General features: G+C 31.7%; 1 protein-coding gene across 2 annotated transcripts; it reads right to left on the minus strand.

Annotated features, from left to right (window-relative positions):
• Positions 1–894: 894 nt before the first annotated feature.
• LOC127718817 (fibropellin-3-like) lies at positions 895–10,892 on the minus strand. 2 transcript variants are annotated; one of them, XM_052224890.1, is made up of 6 exons: positions 10,492–10,892; positions 9,583–9,670; positions 6,530–6,637; positions 6,268–6,375; positions 3,672–3,841; positions 895–1,138 (listed from the first exon to the last, which is right to left on the minus strand). In XM_052224890.1, the coding sequence occupies exons 1-6, from the start codon at positions 10,795–10,797 to the stop codon at positions 971–973; spliced, it is 948 nt and encodes a 315-aa protein (XP_052080850.1). In that variant the 5' UTR covers positions 10,798–10,892; the 3' UTR covers positions 895–970. The 2 variants fall into 2 exon arrangements, with proteins under 2 accessions (XP_052080850.1, XP_052080851.1); XM_052224891.1 differs by lacking the exon at positions 3,672–3,841.
• Between the last annotated feature and the right edge of the window lie 2,840 nt (positions 10,893–13,732).

Raw genomic sequence — 13,732 nt, forward strand, 5'->3', positions numbered from 1 at the left:
TGGTCGGCAACCGATATGCTTAGCAACCAAATTTTGCCATTTTTTTGTTTGTTTCATCAAGACTAGTAAGTGTGTGAAGTTTGAAGAAAATCCATGACCATGCGTGCCACACTACCTATGTTAGAGTTTAAATAGTTACAGAGAACCAGTTTTAAAGGATCTGACACTTTATGTCGTGATATTGTATACCATGAGGGTCATCAGTTATGGAACAATTCTAATTGGTCTCGAAGTTGTTTTAAACCTTACTGCAAGTATGTTCATGTTTGTACACTTTGCAAGTTAAAGAATTATGGAAAATTCAATTGGGCAATCAGAGTCTAAGAAATAACAACACAGGGTCAACCAAGCCAAAGAACAGCATCAATTAAAAAACAATGACTTTTTTAGATAGGGAACCTTTAAATAGACTATATTTCAAACACTTGGTAGATATCAATGGTATTGTGTGGTTGTTCTCATTCTCAGTCAGTCTGTAAATAAAATGGTTTATAAGGGAATTTTATTTTGATTATACAGATTTTTATATCAATGTCTTGAATGCAAATGTGGACTATGCCCAAACTCCAAAATTGACCAAAATTAGATTTTGTTAGTAATTATCTTCAGATTAATATTGCTGCACAAGATACAATCATACTTTTCTTATATTATCAAGGATGTTCAAACACAATTCTCAGAGACAGACAGAAGTTTAGCTTAAGGTTTAAATAGCAACAAAGATTCCTCATTTAGCTACAGCTACTTTGCACATGTATTTAGTCGAAAAGATATAAATTCTGCCTTTGTATCGTGTTCACCAAGTTATATTTTTATATCGATACAACTTGTCTGTTGATGTATTATGTACATTTTAAAAATCCGCATAGATAGCTATACACAAGAAATAACTGATCTATAACAAACTTGATTTTATATAATTGGATCAAATTCAAAAAAAGAAATGAAAATATTCAGACAAAACGTTACTTCATGAATGCAAAAAATATGTGGCAGTGAATCCGCTGCGGGTAGCACTGTGATCAGATGTAAACAACACGAGCATGGTTTTGCTTTTTGAATGGACTGTAAAACTGCTATTTCTGGACCCAGAATATTCAAATAACAGTGGATCTGAAATACTTAATCCTTCAAAGACCTGAATAATACACAAAATATAACAATTAAAGTTTAATAAGTTAACAAAATATAACATAGGTCGGCAAAGTAGTCAATGACCGAAATCATAAGTCGACTCCCTCGTATTACCCTATAATGAAGATTTTTTTTGTATGATTGGATATTATTATGACAATGTTCGGCAAGAGTGAAAAGTCAAACAAGTCAAACAGTACATGCTGGAATCGGCTTGTGACGACTCTTTATAGGAGTTGTTCCCTCCTATGACGATTTTAACACAAAACGTTCTTAATAGATAGCGAGAACATTAAAAAAAAAAATCAATACTAGTCCATTTTTGAGTGTTTTTTTTTTTACTATTATCTTGAAAATAAAATAATAAAGTAATATTCCAAATTTCCTGTTCATTATCTCGGTCCCTATCAATATTGCAGGACCTACCTTTCGTAGTAATTGTCAATTTCCTCTAGTCCCAAAAAATGTATGACATACTTAACAGTGAGCGAGAGGAAACAACAATCAATCAATCAATAAATAGCTTTGCCCTTTTTTCATATTTAGCAATTTTCATGCGAAGTTTAATATACAAAACGCCTTTGTAAAATAACTTGCAAACCAAGATCTACAAAGGTCAAACATAATAAAGTCATTATTCGACTTCTAATAGTAGTATACACGTTCGTTTTAGCAAATATCTCGAAAACTTACATATGGAATCAGACATAAATAAAATTTTGCCTTAATATTCTCTAATGTCCTTTGAGCCGTAGTTTCTTAATATTAACGGAAATTCAATATCATGTTCGAAATGGCGATTCTTTTCACCACCTATAATTGGCTGAATAGAATATCCGACTGTGCAAAGGCTGTATAGCCAGTCAAGGTCGTTAAAAATTTCCATTTGTCCGTACACACTTTTATTTCATAAAGGTGAAGCCAAACATCAAAGATACAAAAACAACACAGTCAACAGTTAAGAAAGCCTATTAATTAGCTTCGTTCGTTGTTAGACTGAATACCATAGTTCCAGTTCTAATTATTCCATAGTAGTCCTCTTATCAATGAACTTAAGAGCAACTGTTGAGAAAAAAATGTCTAGATTGTTAAATCATATGCATATATCACAACTGTGTGTTAAATATGAGATTGCAAAATACGCTCTTTAATAAGCTTTTGCTAATACAAAAGACCAAATGAACAGAAATTGAAAAGACAAAGAAGTAAAACCATTATGTAATGAAAGGAAAACTTGAAAATCTGTTTATCCTGCTTTTAAATGAGGCGTTTGATAAGGTTACCGTTATTTCTTCTGGCAGTTTCTGTAGTATGTTTGTATTTACACTTCTTTCGAGTGTGTCCTTAAAATAGTCCCACAGTTCTTGCGTGTAACTATTTTGATTGATACAAGATACAATCTAATTGTAAACAGTTTTTGTTAAATAATGCATGGTTATTCAAAAAACCTTGTACGAGCAATATTAGGTCAAACTCAAGTCCATATAAAGCTATTGATTAATATGATCTGTAGATGTTTTTGACTGTTACCTCAATTGGGTGGTATATACCAAACATCTCCTTAATTTATTTCCGATCAACCGAACTTTGCTTTAATTTATGACTCAATGACTTAACAGTGATACATTTCAATGAATAAGTAAAAAGAGGTGGAATATACCAAAAGGATATTCAAAATAATAAATCAAAACCAATGGCATGGCAAAAAAAAGAAAATCGACCAAAAGACAAACAACAATCCTCAAAACACAGCATAAAAAACTTAAGGGGCTCGAGGGTATAAATCATTTTTTTTTAAGTATAGGATTTCGATATTTTTTTCTGTAAATGAACTTTATCATATACTTAATAGAAAAATAAAATGGGGTCACCGTTCATTGAAGCTCACAATCTGCCTTTGAAAGAAGCATGCATTTTTGTTAAGGATCTTTTTTTCTGTTGAACTAATGGGAGAAATAGAGGTAATATCGAAATAAAAAAAGAACTAAATTACAGAAATTGCTTAAACTTTACAATTGTGTAGTTTAAGCACAGCTTATTGAAAATAAATAATAAAAAAATATAGGTCACCGATGAGTTAAAAAAAGATATTTCAATTTTAATGCCAAAAAAAAATGCATTTTTTCACCAAAGGAAGATAATATGGAGCTTTTTCAATGATATAAACATTTTAAAAGTCATATGGGGCCAAAACGAATCGATTTTTTTTTTGGTTGATTTTTGAACCATATCATAAAGTAACAACTTACAGTGTAATAAATAAAATTTGTAATGAAAAAAAATGTTTAAAATTTTGCTGAAATTTTTGTTCCCTCGAGCCTCCTTAAGACCGAGCAAGGCGATATCAACCAAAATATCGAGTTGATATTATGTATTTCGGAAGGGTAAGCATTTACTGCTTTCCATGGTTCAACCGTCGAGTACATAAGACTTATCCAGTAGGTCACATCAATATTTGATTAAAGATGATACATCTGTACTATCTATACAGGAAACACTGAGAATTCTGATACATTATGTTTGCTATTTACTCTCACCTTAATGTAATCACAGTTTGTTTCTGTATTAATTTTAGAAAATGTAATGGTTATTTCCTGTCCAGCTTGTCCCAAAATAAAATATTTGCACTGTAGGTTATTCGTATAACTGTTTGGGTAGTTCGGAGAACTAAGTATACCTGAAGAGCCTGTAAGGTTTCTATAATTCTCTATAAAACAATATTTTGAAATCATACATTGATATTACCTTGTGTTTTTTCACCGGTTCATTTACATTATCACTCGTTTTAAATGTATAAGCGTGCATTGTAATCCTTCTTCGGAAGAATAAAGATATTAAATGTGATATTTCCTACATATGAAATCATGCATTTAAATTTTGCTTTAATATCTAATAAAATGGTTGCTTTCAATTAGATGAAAAATCAAGAATCATGCTGTCTACCGTATTAACACATTCATTGTTAAATCATCAAGTTATTGCAAATATTTGAAGTTCATAATATTCGAGTAATAACAATTGCTAAGGAGTTTATTTGCATCAATCGTTTTTAAATTATATATATATATATATGTACAGCACAAAAAAACATTTTCCAAAAGACTAAAAAAGTGAAAAAGTATATTTAAACAAAACGCATTTGACTGACAGGTCGAACAACGGATGTTCTTAAACCCTGCAGACTGCCATTGGCGATTGCCAAATAAACGGATCACAAGATATAACAAAATTGATCTTTATTATTGATTTAATACCAAACAGAAAACAATAAACTTGCGGAAAAGATGGTATACCGCAAACATGAGGAGCAAAAATTTGTACACCATATCCGGATTTCGACAATTAATGTCACTTCAGTGATGTTAGGAATCGAAACGGTATTTGGAAGGCCATATAATTTACCTCAATTTAGGATAGACTCTTGAATTGTGAAGAGTCGAAAAAGGATGAACGGATCATATAAACCCAAATAAAGTTGCAATAAAGGCAAATATAATACAAGCGCAAACGAAAAAATATAAACAAGTCTAAATTGAAAACAACGTTCAAACCTATGATTGCGTTGGATAAAACCGCAATTTTATTTGTATTATATTTGCCTTCGGGTTTATATGATCCGTTCATCCTATTTCGACTCTTCAAAATTCAAGAGTCTATCCTAAATTGAGGTAAATTGTATGGCCTTCCAAATACCGTTTCGATTCCTAACACATTGAAGAGACATTAATAAATACAAGGGTAAACAAAATCGAAACAACACTGTAATAACCCTTTGTGTCCGAATCGCACACCAGGACCCACAAGCACCAGGGATGTCAAACTTGAAAAAGTAAAAAACCCGATGGCGGGGAGCATAAATACCGAGTCACGTCAAATTCATAAGACCAAAAGAAACATAATAGCACGAAGACAAATAACGGAGAAACTAAACTAAGAGTAAGATAAAACGATACACAACTTCAGCACCTAGAATCTATAACTCAAGACCGTCTTATATTATTGATGAAGTAGACACTGAATATGTATCTATTATGTTTGGTACTTTTCGATGAATTATTTTATAAAAAGGACGAGACGCTCATTAATATTTTGCCATGACAACGATAACCTTTTATAAAGTCTGAGTAGCAGCTACAAGGTCTTGACTATCGTATGAGTTGAGAAATGTATATTTCATACGCGAGTGAAGTTGGTATATTGCTGTTAATTTGAGGAACATTTATAATTTCAAAATGGAAATCGTATTGTTTGTCATAAATTCGGGTATTGAGATGACCGCTGTTGTCAAATTCGAGGTAAATGTCTAGAAATTATGCGGAGAAAACTGTATCTCAAAACAACACATTTTAAGCGTATTGTACCATTTTTATGGAGGAAAGCATTGTGGATTATTTCTTTAAGACGCGTTTTCAATTTTTCATGTGGTATGGTGGTGTAAAGCGAAGAAAAATCGTTCTTTTGAGTTCTTAAGAATCTACATATGGTTAAAGACAGTACGCGAGTAAACAGTGTCACAGTATTTCTGTAATTTCTTTTTCACTGCGGACAATTTTTTTTTAATCTAACGGACAATTCCTTTGTAGATGAAGAAGGATGCTGATGTTGATAGCGTCGATTCATTTATTTGAAAAAATTGAATTGGACGGAATTTCCTATTTTCATCGTGCAATGGTTCTGATCTTACAGGTTTAGATGCACGGAAAATAATACTTACTAGTCAGTATATTTGGGAAAACATATCTATACATCCTTTGTCAAGGGCATAATCTCTTAAACATTTTAAAAATTTTACAGGCAGTGACAAAAGAATGGTACGAATGTAATTTAACTCAGGCGGATGAGGGAGATGTGAAAGAAGGTCAGCAAATCTCCCAGTGAGTGGTATAGATTTGGAAGACTTTTGTACATTAGGACGATGGTAATGTTTTTGACCGTGATTCCGCTTGAATCTTAAGCTAGTGTCGGAATAAAGTTATTACATATACATCATTGCAGGCTGGACTACACAAATTTCCTGCACCCTTATGGCATTGTAGTACCTAATTAATTTATCCAAAAGTCAATGAAGCATGAAAGTATTATATTACTGTGGCGATTAAAGCTAAAACATATGGATAAACTAGAAATACTTACGTTCGCAGTTATCGCCATAGTAACATTCCGGACATATACATATGTAACCGTTGACCATGTTTCTGCATTCACCATTATTACGACAAGTGGTAACGTCGCAAGGTTTATCTAAAATAGAATATAGGGCTGATATACTATAATATGATGATCTACTGTTGTTCCTTTGCGATAAAGACAACACTCTTTAATAATGCGACCTCTCCCTTCAAATATTTCTAATTGTAATTAAAGCTACGAAAATGTTTTTACTAGAAATACTTACTTTCACACTGATCGCCATAGTAACCATTCGGACACATACACCTGTAATCGTTGACAATGTTTCTGCATATGCCATTATTTAGACAAGGGCTAACGTCGCAAGGTGCATCTTGAATATAAAAAAAAACATATCCGTCTCTTCAACGTTTGTTTTAAGTTTCAGATACAAAAAATAAAAGAAGAGCATCATCGAAGCATAGGCGTCATTTGTTGAAATACCTATCTATTCATCAAAACTGGCAAAAAAAGTCTATATAATGGTGCAATATAATATATGATCACCGTAAAACTGTTTATATTTCAACTCAAAACAAATTCTGGATTCGAAAATTTTTTTTTAATGTATTTGGCTCCACTGCGTTTTTACTTTTGTTCTTGTAAAATATTTTTTAGAATAATACAATTTCGTGTCGTCAAGAAAACGAAGTTGATTTGCCCTAACTAGTTTATTGGAAACTAATTGAAACCAATTGTTTGCTAACGTTACTTAATTATTATGACAATCTTACATGTATTTAACCGTTAAGATTGTATTTGAAAGTGGATTTTCGTCCATGCGTCTATAAAATATCCCAGCGCGTAAAATTGATCCGAATCAAAGATAAAAAAAATATTATCAAACACAATGATTTAATCTCGCGAACAGTTTTGGCCCTTGAAATCGAGAATGAGTGTCAATTACCCCTAAACTAATTTCACATCAGAGCCATTTAAAAAAAAAACAATATCTACCTTCATTTCAGTGCACAGCTCAATATGTGTACCCTGAGGTTCTCGCAGTAGTATGGTTAACTTTTATATATATAACCAAATTATAAACGCCTGAAGATAGCTCAAAACTGCACTTATGACAAAATTTTGCAAAATTAAAGTATTTTTTTTTCAAATGTGTAAAAAGGACAATCTTAAACAAAAAACAAAATTCTATTGTCTTTCGGTTTGAAAAAAATCATTTTTATAAGGATGATTTTATGGACTTTACCATTTTTTAATCTACCTTGGAGATCGGTATTTTTGTTATACTTTTTCATAGAAATATTATACAAAATCATGTAAAACTTGTAATTTTGCATCGAAATGCCTTCTGTTGCTAGAATATATATACGTGTCAGGATTTTCAGAAAACTTCAAAATATGAAATCTTATGCCCTGTGGCATTGAAATTTGTAATGACTTGCAGTATAATTTTCGATATCTCTTTTAAGCTTTGGAAAGGTGAGCTTTTGCCATCACTTGGCGTCCGTCGTCGTCCGTCGTCGTCGTCCGTCCGGTGTAAACTAGTTCAAACATCTTCTCTGATGAAACTACTAAACCAATTCCAACCAAACTTAAGCTGAATGATCCTTAGGGTATCTAGAATAAAGATTTTGTTTTATTTTCTGTTTCGTCAAAAAACATGACCGCCATGGCTAAAAATAGAACATAGGGGTAAAATGCAGTTTTTGGCTTATATCTCAAAAACTAAAGCATTTGAAGCAAATCTGACATGGGGGTAAAAATGTTCATTAAGTCAAGTTCTATCAGCCCTGAAATTTTTCCGATAAATCTAACAACCCATTGTTGGGTTGCTGCCAATAAATTGGTAATTTTAAGGAAATTTTGCAGTTTTTGGTTATTATCTTGAATATTATTATAGATAAAGATAAACTGTACACAGCAAAAATGTTCAGCAAAGTAAGATCTACAAATAAATTTAATGACTAAAATTGTCAATTGACCCCTTAAGGAGTTATTGCCCTTTAAGGACAATTTTACACAATTTGTTATCATGTTTTCTAACTTTAAAAAATCTTCTCTTCTGAAACTACAGAACCAAATTATACCAAACTTAAACTGAATGATCCTTAGGTTATCTAGAATAAAGTTTGTGTTTTATTTTCTGTTTCCCCAGAAAAAATGGCCGCCATGGTTAAAAATAGAACATAGGGTAAAATAAAGTTTTTGACTTATATCTCAAAACTAAAGCATTTAGAGCAAATCAGACAAGACATTAAAGTATTGATTAGGTCAAGGTCTACCTGCCCTGAAATTATCAGTCAAATCGGGTGTCAGATTTTTAGGTTATTGCCCCTGAATTGATGATTTTAAGGAAATTTTGCAGTTTTCGGTTATTATCTTGAATATTATTAGATAAAGATAAACTGTAAACAGCAAAAATGTTCAGCAAAGTAAGATCTACAAATAAGTTTTATATGACCAAAATTGTCAATTGACCACTTATGGAGTTATTGCCCTTTAAAGACAATTTTCACAATTTGTTCATCTAGTTTGCTTACTTTAAAAAATCTTCTCCTTTGAAACTGCTGAATCAATTTCAGCCAAACTTGGGCTAAATGAGTTTCAGAGTATCTAGTATAAATTTTGTATTTTATTTCCTTGTACGTCAAGAAACATAGCCACTATGGCTAAAATGGAACATTGGGGTGAAATGCATTTTTTTTGCTTTTGCAGAAAATATGACAGATACAAAGAACACTTAAATGGTATTTTTAAGCCACTCATTAATATATATTGAAAAGCAAAAATAATCATTGATGAATATTTAAGCAAAAAATTAAAGGTGAACGATTCAGGCTCTTGAGCGCCTCTTGTTTGCTTTTCATGATCTTTACGTTTCAATTATTTGCAAAACAAATGTTGTCGTCTATCCTCAGGTCATGTACATGTATTAGTATATTCAAACTTAACATAACTTTTATGTTTCGACAAAACTTCTCCTGAATGACCCATCTACGTATGCAAATGAAGCCAGTTGATACTGAAATCATACAACGTGTGGGGAATAATAAAAATAAGCGTGAACCGTGATGATTTTTTTTTGTTACAAATGAGCCGAAAACGTGATTCATTTAAGGTCAATACGTGATGAACGAGAGGGCATCGACCAAAATTTCCATTATTCGTTTCGTTACAATTAAGGGGACACTTTTTTTTATCGTAATTACGTAATTAAGTATAAAATGTTGATCTACAAAATGCTACTTTTCTCTCCTCACAAAACGCGAACTTGAGAGAACGTTGGGGTTCCTCTTTAATCAAATGAATGTTACTTACCAAATGGTAGGCAGATATACTTATTGTTTATGGCGGAAATGCATTTTTGACCATCTTTACATGGGTTTGGAGTGCATCGGTCCTTATCCTTTAAATATACAAAATATTGTCTACATTAGGAAAACTGTACGAACTAGATTTTTACATGCTGTTTGTATGATGGGAGGTAAAACAAGTTTTTATGGTTTAGAATGTCATCTGTGATAACACAATAACTGACGTCAAAAGACTTTCAAAATTGTTATGGTCATTTAACACATATATTGGATCAAATACTATATGAGGAAACGCCTTCCCCAAAAATATATTCAATTCATGAGTAGTATAAGATCGTATAAGACAATCATGTAGGAAAAAATATTTTTGATAATGGCTGTTGCTGATAATTAAGTATTAGTAATAAGATCTCAAAACGAGGTTATTATCGCAGATTTTGCTGTCATCCTCATATATAAGGAGTTTGAGCGCATAGAAGCAAATATGTATGTTCAAAATTCTAAATCATGGATATCGATATCTATGAGACTGTGTCCTATGATCATTTGAAGGATAATATTTGATATGGATTTAAAATACTTTTTTTACCTCGAATGTTTGTTGTTTAAAAGGATTAAGAAATTTAAGCTTGAAATTTAATAGCTTTGATTTAGAGTTCGGCTCTTTATCTCTACCTAATTTCCATTCCTACATTAAAGGTAACACATTTATAAAAAAAAAATAACAAATCATGACAAAACCAACAAATAAAAATACAAACAAAAAACAAAACAAAAACTGATTAATATTTATCTTTCAAGCGCATTGTTACCACCACATACTATATATATGGATCTGTGCCTTTGCGTCCGATGAACTAATTGAAATAATATGATATGGAAAAAATACAAATCTTAAATGACACCAACTTACCTTCTTCCAGCCACCCATGTCCGTATAGAATAAGCCCTCCATATCAATTATGTTGTCTCCAGGAAAGGAAACAGCCAGCAATTCACATTCTAAATGAATTCTGTTAAAATTCACAGCATTGCACCCCTTGTACATCATGCAGTAACTTACGCACATCAATGGACCAACTTTGTCAAAGGCCAAGATTACATGCGAGTCACTATATTTGTTTTTGGTAAACGAAGAACCGGTGATGTTAAATGAAATTCCCTCAATAGTGCTAATAATCAACATTGAAATGAAAATTTTAGAAAAGTGTACCAACATTGTAACTCTCAATTCAATGGCATTATTTAAACTTATTTCTTCACGTGGGATCTTATCTGCTTACTTGTGTTTTGTTGACTATATACAGTTGAATTGACTTTAATATTATCATTGCGCTGTAGCTGTGCACTTTGGTGTCTAGTTTTTATTGGTTGTTTATAATGCCAGTTAATTTTGAAGCTTAAACTTGATACACCAACAAGATTTCCATTACTTCCAGAATCAATAAAGCCAATAGTAAATATGAAACCAATTTCATTAAAATCTGGGTATTCATTTGTTTACACTGATGTATATCATTTGAACTGCTTTTAAAAAAACAAAAAACAAAAACTCACGCAAACAACTGTAAGCATTTCTTTGCTTAATTTTCTTAAATTTTCGGGGTTTTTTTTCGGTGAGTTAAAATTTTTCTGCATGAAAGATGCTGTTTTGTTGGGTATTTGTTGTTGGTGCTTGTGAAATTTTATTCGTGAGGGAAGTGAGAAGATTCTGTATCAATACAATGCTGTCAGGCCACGATTGTTTCAATGTGGACAACGAAGAGCTAATTAGTGATCTTATGAGGGACAAAATAACTCAACTTGAATTGCAATAGTATTTATTCGACAACACAGTTAAATCCTCAGTCATATTTTTATAGTCCGACATTCTTCTGGTAGCATGCTGCCATCGATTACACGAGAGGTTAATTTGTGGTATAAATTACCGGCCGAGTCAATTTATGGCATTTTGTTTCGCCTGTAAGCACGTAGCATTTGTAGACAAAAGTAAGAACTCAGAGTGACACTTATATTTGTCACTTCACCACTGCACAACTAATAACCAGGGAAAAATTCGAGAACAAAATGAAAATGGAATATTTAAAGAATGCGGTTTTTGAAATATTTTCTTTCTACAAAATGACAATTAACTAAAATTGTTACTTGCAGTGGTAAAATTACAGATCCATCTAAGGAATCATTGCTTTCGAAAATCCTAAAACATCCCTTGATATTTGATTTTTAAAATCTGCAAGAATGATTTAACATTTGAAGATTATTTCTAAATACTTTGCAATAAAGATGTTTCAAATTTTTTGGAGTAAATTTGGGACACTAAATCACAATTTACCAATCGAAAAATATCAATGGACAAATGTAGAAAGATCAGAGAGAAAATGCACATTTTGCATCAAAACATCATACCTTTCGGAAATTCAAAGCACCCCTAAATGTTTGATTTGTAAAAGCTTCAAGAATGATTTAACCTTTGAAGATTATTAACACTTCTAAATAAAGATGTTAAAAATTTGGTACATTAAGCCGTAAATTACCAATCCAAAGAGGTGGAAGGACTAATGTAGATAGATCAGAGCAAAAATGCACACTTTGCGACAGATCAGAGATAGGAGACGATTACCATTAGAATGATCTGTACTGCACTTACCCCTTTTTTCCTGTCCCTCAAATGTATTCTACAAAACTTGAGAAACTGTTGAACGCGAAGAAACGTCTTTTCTTAAAAGACTGTGTAACTTATTTAAATGATGAACGAGGAAATTGGTCCTTCTGGCTAAATAACAGTACCATATTGTCTTCATATTGTAACTCTTACTACACCAGTGTTAGCTCACCTCTACCATACTATGTATTTTTTGCTGATCTTTTTTGCATGGCATTCTCTGTACCTTCTATTTTATTGTCTTTAAGAGAAAAATGTATAGTATTATATAATATTGTCCAGTATATCCTATACCGGTATCTCTCTTATCCCTATGAATCCTGGAGAATTGTATTTTATTCGAAATCAAAACCGTAAAATCGATAAAACGGATGAAATAAAAATATGTTGATGCTTTATAATTGATAAGCAATCGTATATCATGTAGCAAAAGCTTAAAACAGAATTTGAAACAATTTTTAAAGTATGGAATGGATTTTAATTACCATTATTTATTCAATATTTTAACTAAACTTCAATATTTTTCTCAGAATCTAGCAACATCATTCTTCAAATGTTTATTGATGTATCAATTTCAAACGTTAAGTTTATGATAAGTACATATTACAAAATAAGTAAACTTTATTGAATATATCATTTGATATGAGTAATCATTTGATGTAAATAACCCAAATATCAAAATTTACGAACAAACGCTATCGATGACTTTATTTGTATTTCACTGCTACAAATAACAAACACTGATTTTGTTTTGGATATTGAATTGTCATGGCAACATTTAATCAAAATTCATTCAAACAACAACAACATCAGTACACAACCAAATCATTTATCAATCAATAAAATCTTGATTAGGATTGAACAAATCACTGTATCACAGCTGGGCGATCCAAATCTGATGTACTGAAGTGCGGACCATTCAGCAACATTTCAGAAGTAGCAGCTGGGCTATCCATAGTCTGCATAAAATGAGGTAAATTTCGCTCCGGTTTAGTGAATATACTTCAGTGTGTTACCATGATGGATAGAGGTATACAGACTGGAGCATCTTAGAAATAAATAAGAACAGCAGCAAACAAAGTTCAATTTATAAGGGTGGCAGAGGGTGGGTATAAATTTTACAACGTCTTCCCTGTTTAGTTTTCAAAGTATAAGTGACTGTTAAAATGCACGGAGTTTTAGGGCTCAATTCACACATGCTCAAATTAGCATACAATAGGAGTAAAGGTGACTCGACTTGTCAAGTCTATCAAAACACGTTTTTGTTAATTCAATATAGAAATTTAATTTTCATTTAATTAAATTCTATTATTGAATTGATCATTTGATCAAAGTAATCATTTGATGTTAATTATCCAATTATCAAAATTTACTAACAGCTGCAATTGATTACTTGATTTGTTTTACACAACCAAATTATTGGTCAACCAGTAAAATCTTGATGACGATTGAACTAACTACTGTATCATAGCTGGGCGATCCAAAACTGATG

Source organism: Mytilus californianus, unplaced genomic scaffold (genome assembly GCF_021869535.1).
Source record: "Mytilus californianus isolate M0D057914Y unplaced genomic scaffold, xbMytCali1.0.p SCAF_10, whole genome shotgun sequence".
In the NCBI taxonomy this organism is placed as follows: Eukaryota; Metazoa; Mollusca; class Bivalvia; order Mytilida; family Mytilidae; genus Mytilus; species Mytilus californianus.

Bases quoted from the DNA above. Each gene is read 5' to 3' on its own strand.
- LOC127718817 (XM_052224890.1), bottom strand. From the start codon at position 10,797: ATGTTGGTACACTTTTCTAAAATTTTCATTTCAATGTTGATTATTAGC. The intron at 9,671-10,491 runs GTAAGTTGGTGT...GTATATTTAAAG, and splicing joins ACATGGGTGGCTGGAAGAAG to GATAAGGACCGATGCACTCC. The intron at 6,638-9,582 runs GTAAGTAACATT...TTTATATTCAAG, and splicing joins GTATATCTGCCTACCATTTG to ATGCACCTTGCGACGTTAGC.